The sequence below is a fragment of the Oncorhynchus mykiss genome, chromosome 27, assembly GCF_013265735.2.
Source record: "Oncorhynchus mykiss isolate Arlee chromosome 27, USDA_OmykA_1.1, whole genome shotgun sequence".
Taxonomy (NCBI): Eukaryota; Metazoa; Chordata; class Actinopteri; order Salmoniformes; family Salmonidae; genus Oncorhynchus; species Oncorhynchus mykiss.
This window is the reverse complement of record NC_048591.1, coordinates 4105489-4122934: the sequence shown is the minus strand read 5'-3', so window position 1 is coordinate 4122934 and position 17446 is coordinate 4105489. Positions and strand designations below refer to the sequence as shown.

Sequence of the window (17446 nt, the reverse complement as noted above, 5' to 3'; positions counted from 1 at the left end):
GTTGGCCAGATGTTATTTTTGTGTAAATGCTTAAAAAGGAACTGAAACCTAAAAGGCCTAACTCTATATGAACAGTTTTATTTCCAAAACGCATCAGAAATTATTGCTTATGTGTGCATACAATGTGTGTGTACAATATTATACAGATTTTTTATTAATAGATTTTAGATGTGTATGAAAGAAATCTCAATCACACTATGACACCTGCACTTTCCATGACAGACTGACCAGGTGAAAGCTATGATCCCTTATTGATGTCACGTGTTAAATCCACTTCAATCATTGTAGATGAAGGGGAGGAGACAAGAAGAATGACTTTCAAGAATGACTCAAGCCTTGAGACAATTGAGACATGGATTGTCTATGTGTGCCATTCAGAGGGTGAATGGGCAAGACAAAATATTTAAGTGCCTTTGAATGGGGTATGGCAGTAGGTGCCAGGCACACCAGTTTGAGTGTGTCAAGAACTGCAACGCTGCTGGGTTTTTCATGCTCAACAGTATTACATATTAGGAAGAGGTTCTTAATGGTTTTGTACACTCAGCTGGAATGGAATGTTCATATCCTGTATATTTGACTGTGATATGTGGTTGTCTCACCTAACTATCTTAAGATGAATGCACTTACTTTTAAGTTGCTCTGGATGACAGCATCTGCTAAATGACTAAAATGTAAATGTTTTACATAAAGATCTCATACTATATTTAATCGTTTGTAAAAATATGAATGTCACAATTTTCAAAGGTGTACAGTTCTTTATAAAGAAAACATTTGTTACATTTGACGGTGTAAAGCCTAGCAGTACTACTTATTTCACTGAGAGATATTTAGCAATTTGCAAAATAAATTATCTGAAATGAAACCATCAAGTGCTAGATTTTAAACAAATACATGTCTGTTATTGAACAACCCCATTGCCATGGTTAGATAGTGAAAAAACACTTTCTTTTAAACAATATAAGCTAATTTACCAACATTTCTGAAAATGGATACTGTGTATAGTGTTTTGAAATAAAACTCTTCATATAAGCTCTTGCAGTTCTCGTAAACGACCTCTCCCTTAGTGTTCAGTGCAGTATCAGCTTGGAGAGACCTCCCCCAGCCTCTCAGAAATTATCTCTGGCCATACTTGAGTGTACGTACCCCACCGGGAGCGCGCCGTGTCTGGGAGGAGGCCTGGAACACTTTGGGGGGTTCGTCTCCAACCTTGGAGTAGGTCATCACTGAGGAGGAGCTGAATGAGTGGGCAGTGGGGTTGGCGTTCAAGTCTGTGGACAGGTTCTCCTGGAGAACAACACACACACAGATTGAGGTGAGTATAAAGCCATGCAGAACACACATGCTAAAACAATGAGGAACAAAGTCTGTCATAGAAATATAATTAATTAATTAATACTATGTCCCTTCTAGTAATTCTATTTGTATGGGCTGTGTTGGGTATTAGAAGCGACAACGTGACTCACAAAGTTTCTGTGCATATTCCCCATCCTGTTCCTCACGCCGAACATCATGCTGTCCAACATACTGAAAGGGTTCCTCGACTCCATGTCCTGCAGAGAGAACAAGAACAATGGGCCATTCAGAACTAACTTTATGGTCCATACCACCATTACAACAGACATCCATATACTATACGAAACCTCCATCCACACTGTGCCATCATAAGTTGAATTTTCACTTATTTTCCCATTGACATCAAGGCATGACTGGGTGAAAGCTTGACTTAAGCTAAAGTAAGGATTCACCCCATGCACTAGCATATCAATCATATCATAATCTAGATTGTTGAAATCCATGGAGAAATGTAGGCTAACTGTATTGGAAATCTTTAAAAATATCCATTCTTCAGAGATACACGAAACTCAATTCTCCCTGTTTACTTCCCATTGACATGTTGTCACTTCAGTGGACAGATATGTTTAAGTAACATGCATTAGTTGGGCATTTGCAACCTTTGTGATGTGGAAAAAAACATCACAACAGTAAAAACCACACTGATACGTTAACATAGCTTTAGGCTGCGTCCTTAAGGGCACCCTATCCCTTTTATAGTGCAGAACTTTTTACCAGGGTCAATAGGGCTTTAAATCAACATCCCGTGCAAGTCCATGTCTAAATAGAGCTCTTTGACTGTTTTACAAGACTCGACCCAACCACATGATCCTAGTCTCTCTTGTAGTGGAAGTTCCAGTAACTAACCACAGGTCTCCTAGGACGGTCAGAGTGAGCTAGAGTGCTAGGCTGAGCCACTATGGGTACCAGCCAGCCAGCAGAGTTGATCTGGTCCGCTGTGGGTGCCAGTTGGCTGGGGTAATATTCGACCCAATACTCGAGGGGAGGGGTCAACCAGATCGTAAAACAACCAGGCCACTGATACTGATCGCATGCAAACATACACACATGTAGCTTAGTAAGCCTACACATACACTTGATATGGGGTGAACACATGCATACTCTCACATCTAACCAATTTGACATGGCACTGGGAATGTGGCCTTTTGTTCAGATTCACAATCAAACAGATATTATGGTATTATGGTAAATTTCAAGTTTCGAACTGGCTGTGTGTGTATCTATAAAGACATAGTGTAAGTGAGGGGGGTTAGTACGTGCCAATGGTTAGTTTGGGAATGAAACAAGGAATCGTGCTGCATCATAGCATTTGAGCAGTCTACCGTACTAACCGTGCTATCAATACTGCCGAAAGGCGAAAGCGACTGGCTCATCCCCTGAAAAGCGGTACAATACAGAATGAACACACAAGCACACAAAGAAGCCCGAGAAAGCACAACGCATCACTGAGGCAGGCAGGCTCATGAACACAAAATAGTGTCCGTCCTTACAAATGTATTCAGTTTGTTCTCAGTATGTAGTCTATAGTCTCTTTAGCTTTCTTCTCTCGTTATATTACACTTTGAATCTGAACCTGTACCCTTCCCACATTTCCACAGGGCCTTGAACCTGCTGAATGTACAAATTAGGAGAAAGACTCTTTCAGTCCTAGCCGCTGCTCCCGACTCTCTACCCCAGGGTGTTTATAACCCCTGGATGCCTGGAGGCCTGGGCAGGCATCCCAAACACCCCAACCCAGGCAAGGGGCACCGTATGTGGACACAGACACCAGAGAGAGGGAGGGAGGTTGGGCTAAAGGCTGGAGCTCAGCCTGGAGAGTGTTGAGAGAGCTCTGCTCTCCGTGTAATTGGGACCTGTTGCCATGGATTACACAGGGTTTAACACCGAAAACAGATCCTCGTTCTGAGAAACCCTGCAAGGCTCCAATGGGCGGGCGGGGGGAGAAGAGTCTGGGTCTATCTCGGCTGCTCGCTCAGCTCTTTTCCAAAGGTCACGGTGATGTAAAATGCTCCTCGCTGCCCCTGACAGGCGTGTATGTAGCACGACAGGCAATTATATCTCTGAATGGCATCTATGAACAAATAAATGCCCGTTACACTCCTGTGGCGGGCATATTTTTAGAAGGCCGCAGAGGTTGAGAGTGCAAAATGTCATGGACTCGGAGGGGCTTTAACACATTATTTTGGGGATGGTTGTGCTACTGCTCGATTATTTGAGCTCATGGTCCCTTTTTCCCCCTCCCAGCCTGTCATGGCATCGCATCTTACACTATTCCCCCCTCTCACTGTTCAAAGGGAAGCTATGAGTCACACTGATGCCAGGGCTTTTATTTCAGCTCTCAGGGATGGGAGGGATAAGCGAGCTGGGAAGGCATGGGTTCTAGGAACTGTTAGTGACCACTGGGGAGGCTAAAGATGCCACCCCTAAAAAATGTAAACTGGTCAGCAGATTAATGATACAGAGAGCAGGTCTAACTTTAGTGACAATGTGGCCATTTCCTTTTATAATCAAAACACACAAATAAAGTGAGCTCAAATGAAACAAACTGAATTCAATGTATTTTATGAAAGGTGATATTAAGTAAGCAAGTAGTTGAGTATGATGGAAAGGAAGGAAATGTGATGTCCCAAACAGCCTTTGAGAGGGAAGACGGAACATATTCACAGGATGGGGGGGATCGAATGCTCAGCAAACCGCCAAGAGAAACAGCAGCATTCCTTCAACAATGCCGTGAATGTGTGTGTGTTGCGTGTGTTTGTTTGCGTGCGCCAATGCATCCGTGCATGTGCTGATGTCTGTGTGTGTGTATGTATGTGTGTGTGCTCGTGTACGCATGTATCTGATACAGGGGGCGGATTCTCTAAAGTATGCGTGATACTTGAGATCAGTAGGGGAGCCAAAATATCTGTCATAGCTGATAAGCCTTCTGCAGTGGGTGCCAGAGCACACTTGTCAAGCAGATGGAAGCGCAAAAGTAACTACACAAAACACAGCACCCACAACCATATCCACCCAGGGCCGGATTAAGGCAGGGTATTACCGGGGCTGACGCCCCTGGGCCTAGGCCCATGGGGGCCCAAGAAGAAGCAAATGTTTTTTCAAAAAAATATTATATACACTACCGGTCAAAAGCTTGGGGTCACTTGGAAATGTCCTTGTTTTTGAAAGAAAAGCAAATTTTTTGTCCATTAAAATAACAGAAATACAGTGTAGACATTGTTCATGTTGTAAATGACTATTGTAGCTGGAAACGGCTGATTTCTAATAGAATATCTACAAAGGCGTACAGAGGCCAAATATCAGCAACCATCACTCCTGTGTTCAAATGGCACGAAGTGTTAGCGAATCGAAGTTTATCATTTAAAAAGGCTAATTGGTCATTAGAAAACCCTTTTGCAATTATGTTAGCACAGCTGAAAATTGTTGTTCTGATTAAAGAAGCAATACAACTGTCCTTCTTTAGACTAGTTGACCATCTGGAGCATCAGCATTTGTGGGTTCGATTACAGGCTCAAAATGGCTAGAAACAAATAACTTTCTCCTGAAACTCATCAGTCTCTCATCAGTTCCTCTGTCCAGTGTGTGTTCTTTTGCCCATCTTAACCTTTCCTTCTTATTGGCCAGTCTGAGATATGGCTTTTTCTTTGCAATTCTGCCTAGAAGGCCAGCATCCCGGAGTCGCCTCTTCACTGTTGATGTTGAGACTGCTGTTTTGCGGGTACTATTTAATGAAGCTGCCAGTTGAGGACTTGTGATCCTGGAATGCGTTGTGGAAGTAAGAAAAGGCTAGTTCAACAGAGATTAATTCCATTCTATTTCATTCAATGCTAGATACATCATGTTAAAAACCTTGAATATCAAACCGCTTTCTTTCTTCCAGTTTCTTTTCGTAATGACACGTGGATATTGCTTAGGAATTTTACCATGTCTCATACAGGCAATAGCACAGTGATCACTGACGTCATTTGCAAAAATACCAGAAGCATTAAAACGATGAGGAGTATTGGATAAGATCAAATCAAAGAGGATTTCATGGAGGATATTTTATATTCAACCTAGTTACACTTGACAATCTGAGTGAGATTATAGGTATTGCATAGAATTTAGAGTTAATCAGAGCTAGATGTTAACCAGTCCTGATTCAGATCACCCATCAGGACAAACTCAGAAATGACATTATGTGATAACAATTCGAAAAGAGAGCCAGCAGTAGCAGATGGAGGTCTAACAACAAAACATAACAATATTTTAAGATGAGCCAAGGTTTAGGTTCAAAGACAGATATTCATATTGCTTAGGTTTAGTAACAGAAGTCAGAACGACTGCCGAGAACTTGTCTTTTATGTATACAGCAACATCACCACCCTTAGATTTACGATCTGTACGAAAAACAATGTAACCATTTATGCCAATATTTTAGTCTATAATATATTTTTTTGAGCCAGGTTTCAGAAAGCATAAATAAACTGTATTTCTGATCAATTTGATGTTATTTTAAATGGACAAAAAATGTCTAGGTTACCCCAAACGTACGTACGTATATATATAGATAGATAGTACCAGTCAAAGGATTGGACACACCTTCTCATTCAATGGTTTTTGTTTATTTTTACTATTTTCTACATTGTAGAATAACAGTGAAGACTTCCAAACTATGAAATAACACATATGTAATCATGTAGTAAACCTAAAACGTGTTAAACAAATCAAAATAGATTTTATATTTGAGATTCTTCAAAGTAGCCAGCCTTTGCCATGATGACAGCTTTGCCCACTCTTGACATTATCTTAACCCGCTTCATGAGGTGGAATGCATTTCAATTAACAAGTGTGCCTTGTTAATAGTTAATTTGTGGAATTTCTTTCCTTCTTAATGCGTTTGAGGTAGGGGTGGTATACAGAAGATAGCCCTATTTGGTAAAATACTAAATCCATATTATGGCAAGAACAGCTCAAATAAGCAAAGAGAAACAACAGTCCATCATTACTTTGAGACATGAAGGTCAGTCAATCCGGACAATTTCAAGAACTTTGAACGTTTCTTCAAGTGCAGTCGCAAAAACCATCAAGCACTATGATTAAACTGGCTCTCATGAGGACCCCCACAGGAAAGGAAGGCCCAGAGTTACCTCTGCTGCAAAGGATACGTTCATTAGAGTGACCAGCCTCAGAAATTGCAGCCCAAATAAATGCTTCACAGAGTTCAAGTAACAGACATATCTCAACATCAACTGTTCAGAGGAGACTGCATGAATCAGGCATTTATGGTCGAATTGTTGCAAAGAAACCACTACTAAAGGACACCAATAAGAAGAAGAGACTTGTTTGGGCCAAGAAACACGAGCAATGGACATCAGACCGGTGGAAATCTGTCCTTTGATTTGATGAGTCCAAAGTTGAGCTTTCTGGTTCCTACCGCTGTGTCTTTGTGAGACGCGGTGTGTGTGAACGGATGATCTCCTCATGTGTATTTCCCACCATAAAGCATGGAGGAGGTGTGATGGTGAGGGGGAGCTTTGCTGGTGACACGGTCTGTAATTTATTTAGAATTCAAGGCACACAACCAGCATGGCTACCACAACATTCTGCAGGAATACGCCATCCCATCTGGTTTTGCGCTTAGCAGGACTATCATTTGTTTTTCAACAGGACAATGACCCAACACGTCTCCAGGCTGTGTAAGGGCTATTTGACCAAGGAGAGAGATGGAGTGCTGCATCAGATGACCTGGCCTCACCAATCACCCGACCTGGAAAAGTAGCCAACAAGTGCTCGGCATATGTGGGAACTCCTTCAAGACTGTTGGAAAAGCATTTCAGGTGAAGCTGGTTGAGAAAATGCCAAGAGTGTGCAAAGCTGTCAAAGGCAAAGGGTGGCTACTTTGAAGAATCTCTTCAAATCTCTTTGTTTAACACTTTTTTGGTTACTACATGATTCCATATGTGTTATTTTATAGTTTGATGTCTTCACTATTATTCTACAATGCAGAAAATGGGAAAATAAATAAAAACCCTTGAATGAATAGCTGTGTCCAAACTTTTGACTGATACGGTATATATTTTTGTTTACTGCAACTGCCAACCACAGGAGGACTTCGGAGCCCACTCTCAATGAGTGTAGACAGCCTGCTCATCATCAGATGGGGGGAGTAGAGGAGGTAGGGTGCCCACGTAGGTAACTGGGGGGTCCCCCCTTGATTTGGTTAATGACTTATAAAAATAAAACGGCATATTAAATAAATGTAACTGATCTTTTATGTGAGTCAGAGGACCAAGGGTAAAAATAAATTACATTTAGAAAATAAATTATAATAATTTGTATCAAACCACAGGAGCCCACTTTCACGCCAGAGAGCATAATTTAGCCACAGAGGATCAAGCTTATAAAAAAATAACTACGGATTACGTTTTATCACAAGCGCATACAGGTATATGCCAAAATAAAGGAAACACCAACATAAAGTGTCTTAAAAGGGTGTTGGGCGAAAACGAGCTGCCAGAAAAGCTCCAATGCGCCTTGGCATAGATTCTGTAAGTGGACCTAAAACGTGCCAGGAAAATGCACCCCGCACTATAACATATACTTTGTATCCCTCATTTACTCAATTATTTCCTTTATTTTGGCAGTTACAGGTATGCCAACAGTCGGGAAGACTGCAGTTTGGGCAGCATGCACGCCAAATATACAGCTTGTTATGTTGTGGCTATAGACATATGGTCATCCATAAAAAGGTTTTGTAACCTCTTACCCTGGCAATTTGACTGTTAAACTCATCGGTACACTAGCAATGGATGCCAGTCGTATTTGAATGGGAATTGCCATTTATGGATTTTATTTATTTCCATGCTGTCGCTTTGCCTTTTGCAGATTTTAAAATACAACCCGGGGAAAAAACGTACAGTTTAGAAAGCAAATGCCTACTGCTGAAAAGTGAAGACTAATCTGTCTGTAGAATCAATAGAAGAAAAAAAACAACAAAAAAAACAAAGCAAAGCCCTATGATTTCCTAATCCGGCCCTGCATCTACCAGTAGCTTTTCAAAGATCCCTACAACAGCCCACTGCTACTGAACTAGCCACCGCTGTGCACAGTGCACCACAGGCACACACACACACACTAACTTACTAATGACAGCTTCGACTGTGCGCTAGCTAGCTACAGTAGCGCTCTTTAAAACAGTGGTTGCGTCCCAAATAGCACCCTATCCTAATCTAGTGCTTATGACCTATGTAGTGCACTACTTTATGGAATAGCGTGCCATTGGGGAAGCACACTCAACGAGAGGCCACTTGGAGTGCTTGCCTCTGTGAGGAGAGAGAGAGAGAGCAAGAGGAGAGAAATAATATTAAGGAACAGGATCGCGAGCAGCGAGACAGCACTGAGGCTGGCATCCGTTGAAAGTAATTACCAGGGATAAATATACTGGGCACACGGGGAGGGGTGCAGGATTAGCTAGGGACACAGGGACTAAGTTTAGCACCTCAGGTCTTCTAGAGCAGGGCAGCTGCCCGGTCATCATGAGACCTTCATACTGGGAGAGAGAAGGTGTCTTCAGGGGGAAATTGGAGCAAAGGCCCATTTGACCGATCTGGGTCATGTTCATTAGAAACAAAAACACAAGAAAAGGGAGAGACAACTTGGACTCATTTTTGGAATCTGTTGCAAAACGTTTTAAAACAGTTTCATGTCCTAATGAATATGACCATTAGACTAGTAGCGGCCAATCCTCAAAAAGGGCTTGAGATTTTGAGCAGTGGCGGTCGGTGCCGTTTGAGGTTGCAAAGGGAGGTTATATTACTGGAAACTTTCTAAGTCTACCAGTAAACTACCAGACTTTTGGTATCTTTCAAGGATTTTATGTAATATATCACAAGACATCTTGTGGCCCTTTTGGATACTTCAGATTTTAACAGGTGTCTGTAATTATCTCTGGCCCTCTCTCTGGTCTTATCACATGTAAAATATAGAAAATAATTAAATAAGATGATTTTCAAATAAAAAAAGAGAATCTAGCTGATTTGGGGGTGTGTAATCATTAGTCCAAACAGTTGCACTCTCTATAACCACTGTGATTATTATTTGACCCGGCTGGTCATCTATGATTGTCTGAACATCTTGAAGAACGATCTGGCCTTAATGACCATGTACTCTTATAATCGTCACCCGGCACAGCTAGAATAGGACTGGCCACCCCTCAGAGCCTGGTTCCTCTCTAGGTTTCTTCCTAGATTCCAGCCTTTCTAGGGAGTTTTTCCTAGCCACCATGTGCTTCTACATCTGCATTGCTTGCTCTCTGGGGGTTTAGGCTCGGTTTCTGTAGAAGCACTTTGTGACAACTGCTGATGTAAAAAGGGCTTTATAAATACAATTGATTGATTGAACCGTTACGCAACTAAAACAGGAGTTTCTATTAGACAAATTTAGGTAGTTCCCTCCCTGTTTCTTTCCGCTTGAGAAACATTTTGCAACAGAATCGGCCAAATGAATACACCTCTGATTAACCGCACACACAGTTCACTTTCATAACAGCATCATCACTTTGCTAGTTCTATAATGTTTTCTCGCATCTACACGCTCTCCTCCTCTCACCTTTTCCCTTCACTTGTGGACTCCAGTGCGCAACACAACAGCTGTCTGTGACAAGGCGCAAAAACCTCTCCAAGCCAAACCATCATCCTATAACTGCTAAACACCACAAAGCCTACTTCGTTGTCACCATATTAATGTTATGGTCAACAAACTAGAACTAACACATTAGTAAACCCCAAATCCAATAAATATGTACAATCAGGCAGTAGTGTACAGCAAGTTACAATTTAGCAGTTACAATGGCGGGCCCCGTTGGCAATACATCAATAAAACCGAACGCTTACCTTGACTTGGAAGAGTTGCAGTATTGAATAGCCTTAGCCAGCTAGGTAACATAAATTGCATTCCTCTCTGTTTTTGTTTGAGTTAGGCTGTTGAGTAGGCTAAGTAAGTGAAAGGTAAACTAAGAAGAAAAAAGTACAATGAAATATAGCTAGCACTCTCTCTCTGCTGCTTCTCTTCATTTTTTAAGAAGTTAATTTGTACAAAACTGTTCAACTATTGTCTTTCTCACTCTTTGAGTCAACTGCTCACCACACTTTATGCACTGCAGTGCTAGCTAGCTGTAGCTTATGCTTTCATGACTAGATTCGTTCTCTGATTCTTTGATTGGATGGACAACATGTCAGTTCATACTACAAGAGCTCTGATAGTAATTATGATGACTTTCGGAGGTCAACCTAAGTCTATGGAAGGGGGTGAGAACCATGAGCCTCCTAGGTTTTGTATTGAAGTCAATGAACCCAGAGGAGGACAGAAAATAGCTGTGGATTAAATAGAGATTTGTCACTGGCCTACACACAATAACCCATAATGTGAAAGTGGAATAATGTTTTTTAAAATAAGTTTAGGTGTAAACATTTTCTTAACAAGTCACATAATATAGTTGCATGGACCCTGTGTTCAATAATAGGGTTTAACATGATTTTTCAATGACTACCTCAAAGACCAGGAAGGTTTTCCAATGCCTCGCAAAGAAGTGCACCTATTGGTAGATGGGTAAAAATGTAAAAAGCCTACATTAAAATATCCCTTTGAGCATGGCGAAGTTATTAATTACACTTTGGATGGTGTATCAATGCAAAAAAATTAATCCATGCTTTTGTCACTTCTAGGTTAGACTACTGCAATGCTTTACTTTCCGGCTACCCAGATAAAGCACTAAATAAACTTCAGTTAGTGCTAAATACGGCTGCTAGAATCTTGACTAGAACCAAAAAATGTGATCATATTACTCCAGTGCTAGCCTCCCTACACTGGCTTCCTGTCAAGGCAAGGGCTGATTTCAAGGTTTTGCTGCTAACCTACAAAGCATTACATGGGCTTGCTCCTACCCATCTCTCTGATTTGGTCCTGCCGTACATATCTACACGTACGCTACGGTCACAAGACGCAGGCCTCCTAATTGTCCCTAGAATTTCTAAGCAAACAGCTGGAGGCAGGGCTTTCTCCTATAGAGCTCCATTTTTATGGAATGGTCTGCCTACCCATGTGAGAGATGTAAACTCGGTCTCAACCTTTAAGTCTTTACTGAAGACTCATTTCTTCAGTGGGTCATATGATTGAGTGTAGTCTGGCCCAGGAGTGTGAAGGTGAACGGAAAGGCTCTGGACCAACGAACCGCCCTTGCTGTCTCTGCCTGGCCGGTTCCCCTCTTTCCACTGGGATTCTCTGCCTCTAACACTATTACAGGGGCTGTCACTGGCTTACTAGGGCTCTTTCATACCGTCCCTAGGAGGGGTGCGTCACTTGAGTGGGTTGAGTCACTGATGTGATCTTCCTGTCTGGGTTTGCGCCCCCCCTTGGGTTGTGCCGTGGCGGAGATCTTTGTGGGCTATACTCGGCTTTGTCTCAGGATGGTAAGTTGGTGGTTGAAGATATCCCTCTAGTGGTGTGGGGGCTGTGCTTTGGAAAAGTGAGCGGGGTTATATCATTCCTGTTTGGCCCTGTCCGGGGGTATCATCGGATGGGGCCACAGTGTCTCCTGACCCCTCCTGTCTCAGCCTCCAGTATTTATGCTGCAGTAGTTTATGTGTCGGGGGGCTAGGGTCAGTTTGTTATATCTGGAGTACTTCTCCTGTTCTATCCGGTGTCCTGTGTGAATTTATGTATGCTCTCTCTAATTCTCTTTCTTTCTCTCTCTCTCGGAGGACCTGAGCCCTAGGACCATGCCTCAGGACTACCTGACATGATGACTCCTTGCTGTCCCCAGTCCACCTGGCCGTGCTGCTGCTCTAGTTTCAACTGTTCTGCCTGTGATTATTATTATTGGACCATGCTGGTCATTTATGAACATTTGAACATCTTGGCCATGTTCTGTCATAATCTCCACCCGGCACAGCCAGAAGAGGACTGGCCACCACACATAGCCTGGTTCCTCTCTAGGTTTCTTCCTAGGTTTTGGCTTTTCTAGGGAGTTTTTCCTAGCCACCGTGTTTCTACACCTGCATTGCTTGCTGTTTGGGGTTTTAGGCTGGGTTTCTGTACAGCACTTTGAGATACAGTGCCTTGCGAAAGTATTCGGCCCCCCTGAACTTTGCAACCTTTTGCCACATTTCAGGCTTCAAACATAAAGATATAAAACTGTATTTTTTTGTGAAGAATCAACAACAAGTGGGACACAATCATGAAGTGGAACGACATTTATTGGATATTTCAAACTTTTTTAACAAATCAAAAACTGAAAAATTGGGCATGCAAAATTATTCAGCCCCCTTAAGTTAATACTTTGTAGCGCCACCTTTTGCTGCGATTACAGCTGTAAGTCGCTTGGGGTATGTCTCTATCAGTTTTGCACATCGAGAGACTGACATTTTTTCCCATTCCTCCTTGTAAAACAGCTCGAGCTCAGTGAGGTTGGATGGAGAGCATTTGTGAACAGCAGTTTTCAGTTATTTCCACAGATTCTCAATTGGATTCAGGTCTGGACTTTGACTTGGCCATTCTAACACCTGGATATGTTTATTTTTGAACCATTCCATTGTAGATTTTGCTTTATGTTTTGGATCATTGTCTTGTTGGAAGACAAATCTCCGTCCCAGTCTCAGGTCTTTTGCAGACTCCATCAGGTTTTCTTCCAGAATGGTCCTGTATTTGGCTCCATCCATCTTCCCATCAATTTTAACCATCTTCCCTGTCCCTGCTGAAGAAAAGCAGGCCCAAACCATGATGCTGCCACCACCATGTTTGACAGTGGGCATGGTGTGTTCAGCTGTGTTGCTTTTACGCCAAACATAACGTTTTGCATTGTTGCCAAAAAGTTCAATTTTGGTTTCATCTGACCAGAGCACCTTCTTCCACATGTTTGGTGTGTCTCCCAGGTGGCTTGTGGCAAACTTTAAACGACACTTTTTATGGATATCTTTAAGAAATGGCTTTCTTCTTGCCACTCTTCCATAAAGGCCAGATTTGTGCAATATACGACTGATTGTTGTCCTATGGACAGAGTCTCCCTCCTCAGCTGTAGATCTCTGCAGTTCATCCAGAGTGATCATGGGCCTCTTGGCTGCATCTCTGATCAGTCTTCTCCTTGTATGAGCTGAAAGTTTAGAGGGACGGTCAGGTCTTGGTAGATTTGCAGTGGTCTGATACTCGTTCCATTTCAATATTATCGCTTGCACAGTGCTCCTTGGGATGTTTAAAGCTTGGGAAATCTTTTTGTATCCAAATCCGGCTTTAAACTTCTTCACAACAGTATCTTGGACCTGCCTGGTGTGTTCCTTGTTCTTCATGATGTTCTCTGCGCTTTTAACGGACCTCTGAGACTATCACAGTGCAGGTGCATTTATACGGAGACTTGATTACACACAGGTGGATTGTATTTATCATCATTAGTCATTTAGGTCAACATTGGATCATTCAGAGATCCTCACTGAACTTCTGGAGAGAGTTTGCTGCACTGAAAGTAAAGGGGCTGAATAATTTTGCACGCCCAATTTTTCAGTTTTTGATTTGTTAAAAAAGTTTGAAATATCCAATAAATGTCGTTCCACTTCATGATTGTGTCCCACTTGTTGTTGATTCTTCGCAAAAAAATAAAGTTTTATATCTTTATGTTTGAAGCCTGAAATGTGGCAAAAGGTCGCAAAGTTCAAGGGGGCCGAATACTTCCGCAAGGCACTGTATCAGCTGATGTACGAAGGGCTATATAAATAAGTTTGATTTGATTTCAAGACACCCAGTCATGACAAAGACACATTCGTTCTAACTCAGTTGCCAGAGAGGAAGGAAAACATGCATTCTGTTTGCAACAAAGTAATACTGCAAAAAAAATGTGGCAAAGCAATTCACTTTTTGTCCTGAAAACAAAGTGTTAAGTTTGGGGCAAATCCAATACAACTCATTACTGAGTACCACTTTCCATTTTTTCAAGCATGGTGGTGGCTGCATCATGTTATGGGTATGCTTGTAATCGTTAAGGATCTGGGGAGTTTTTCAGGATAAAAAATAAACGGAATGTAGCTAAGCACAGGGTAAATCCTAGAAGAAAACCTGGTTCAGTCTGCTTTCCACCAGACACTGGGAGATGAATTCACCTTTCAGCAGGACAATAATCTAAAACACAAGGCCAAATCTACACTGGAGTTGCTTACCAAGAAGACAGTGAATGTTCCTGAGAGGCCGAGTTACAGTTTTGACTTAAATCTGCTTGAAAATCTATGGCATGACTTGAAAATGGTAATCTACCAATGATCAACAACCAATTTAACAGAGCTTGAAGAATGATGAACATAATAATGGTGAAATATTGTACATTCCAGCAGTGGCGTGTATTCATGGATACCAAGGGAAGCCAGGCTTCTCCAAAAAATTGCAAAAGAAAATATTTAAAAAATATGAAATAATCTATCTTTCGTCTCTCTGTGTTTCATCATTTTCCTTCAATTCGCAAGATGCTGAATGTATCTCACAAGTGAAAGCATCAGAGCGACCAAAACAGCACCCCTCTGTCTCTCTACGTGTAGGCCATCTATCTGATGCCATCTTGTCCAAACGAGTATGACATTGTTTGCTGCCCGTAGTATTGAAGGCAAAGGAAGTCAGAGAGCATTTGGCCTCCCTTGATGAAAAAAAAGTATAAAAAAATGTGCCAATCAGCGGTGCGCTAAACTGAGCGAGCTCAACTGTGAATGGTCCTGGTGCACCAAGAAAAAAAAGAGTCAAGGGAAGCCAGCTTGGATTCGACTATCAAATCCCATTGAGAGCATACATCATTAACAGAAAAAGTTTAATTGTTGCATCTCGTTGTGTTGTTGTCCTCCGGAGGCTAGCTAGCTAGCTAAAATGGTCCCTTTCCTAAATTAGCCATGGATGGAGATTGGGATTTGGACTTGTGGTTTTACTTAATTCTCCGTACTGGCCAATGATTAGAACGGCGATTCTGATCCACCCATTAATTAATTCATTGTTGTGCCCCTGGCCTGAGAGGATGGAAGTTCAATATGTAGCTAGATGTAGAAGGCTAATTTTAACTAGCTAACCATGAATGGAAGTTAGGCTAGCGAGCAAGCATTTTAGCCAGGGAGCCTAGGACAACAGAAAATAAAAGTGTACTGAGGTGATAGGCCATTTCGTCAACATGAAAGCGAGGAGAATGGCATTGGCCTTTCTCTACAAGCAGGGTGAGTCAACATGTTTTTCTACTTGCACGAATGCGCGCACACACATGCTCACACACGCAACCACATCATAATTAGCTTAAGTTGGACTAAATTGTTTTTGGTATCTTTTAGTTGTCACTGTATTAGACTAAGCAGAGGTGATTTGATCATGTTTAAGTTGAAATGGGGCTGGAATAGTGGAGGCAGCTCCTGTATTCTTTGCGACTTGTATTAACTCTGTGGTTCCAAATCAATAGTTGTTTAGTCGTCGGAAACATTAACTTGCTTGACCATGCTGTAGATCATGTAACTGTCTGTTACTGTACATGCAATATGCTTTGTGGACTTCACTGCTATCCGATTTTGTGCAAACAATGCAATTATCAGAACACATAGGTTGTAATATGGGGTAGGGGGCTTGGCAATTACGTTAGCTCCAACAACCTGACACTCATTGACAAGAAATGTAATCAACAGTGGGCCTTTGCATTTCATAGGAATTGCAGCTCACCAATGTCAATGCCATCCTGAAATGCCCAGTCTGCCATGGAGTTTCCATACATGTTGACATTATGGGGTATGGGGAGGATGTAACCACATATGATGACAAGCTCATAAGGCAGGTGTTCACCACATTGAACCAACACAACCTGACACTCACTGACACATATGGTAGGATTTGCACCTCTTCAATGTCAATGCCATCCTGAATCTCCCAGAACTGTTCACGATAGCTCACTCCACCATCACTCCCACCTCTGGCAGTTACTACAGACAGAGACACCATGGAATTGTACTGCCACATGTCAGTAGGCCATTCAACAGCCAAAATGCCACCTGAAAAGAGCTGGTGTGCATCAATACACTACATGACCAAAAGTATGTGGACACCTGCTCGGCGAACATCTCATTCCAAAATCATGGGCATTAATATGGAGTTGGTCCCACCTTTGCTGCTATAACAGCCACTTTTCTGGACAGGCTTTCCACTAGATGTTGGAACATTGCTGCGGGGACTTGCTTCCATTCAGCCACAACAGCATTAGTGAGGTTGGGCAATTAGGCCTGGCTCGTAGTTGGCGTTCCAATTCATCCCAAAGGTGTTCGATGGGGTTGTGGTCAGGGCTTTGTGCAGGCCAGTGAAGTTCTTCCACACCAATCTCCTCAAACATTTCTGTATGGACCTGGCTTTGTGCATAGGGGCATTGTCATGCTGAAACAGGAAAGGGCCCCAAACTGTTGTCACAAAGTTGGAAGAACAGAATCGTCTAGAATGTCCTTGTATGCTGTTGCATTAAGGTGTCCATTCATTGGACCTAAGGGGTCAAGCCCAAACCATGAAAACAGCCTCAGACCAATATATCTCCTCCACCAAACTTTACAGTTGGCACTATCCATTGGGGCAGGTAGCGTTCTCCTGTTCGTCGGTAGCTTCATGAAATAGGTTTCCATGGCCGAGCAGCCACAAACAAGCCTAAGATCACCATGTGCAATGCCAAGCTTGGGCTAGAATGATGTAAAGCTCACCGCCATTGGACTCTGGAAACACATTTTCTGGTGTGTAGAATCACTCGACCATCTGTCAGCCCAACGGACGAATCTGTGTTTGGCAGATGCCAGGAGAACGCTACCTGCCCCAATGCATAGTGCATGAGGGTTGTACACAATTATGAAAACATCTAATCTAATTCCGATGTCGGAGCCCACTTGCTTTCCTTAGAGCAGATTACACTAGCCATAACATCCAAAAACATGTGTAACTGTATGTATTTGTGTCCGGCAGGATGATACAGAACTGAATGAGAGTACATTTGACATGGAAAATTATAATTTAATCAGCTAGCAAAAAGTAAAGCTTACATTCATCATAAATATTTATAGTTTACATTTCTGCCTATTGTGTC

At 42.2% G+C, this 17446-nt stretch overlaps 1 protein-coding gene across 5 annotated transcripts in view; it reads right to left on the bottom strand.

Annotated features, from left to right (window-relative positions):
• The window catches only part of LOC110507358 (myeloid leukemia factor 1), a 148330-nt gene that overhangs the window by 2047 nt on the left and 128837 nt on the right, over nt 1–17446 (bottom strand). For 4 of the 5 annotated variants that reach the window (XM_036964664.1, XM_036964665.1, XM_021587304.2 and 1 more), the window contains 3 exons: nt 2685–2729; nt 1464–1550; nt 1144–1284 (listed from right to left, as the gene is read on the bottom strand). In XM_036964664.1, the coding sequence (XP_036820559.1) occupies nt 1144–1284; nt 1464–1550; nt 2685–2729 (273 nt within the window). The remainder of the gene's footprint in view (nt 1–1143; nt 1285–1463; nt 1551–2684; nt 2730–17446) is intronic. The other variant, XM_021587300.2, reaches the window with a different exon arrangement.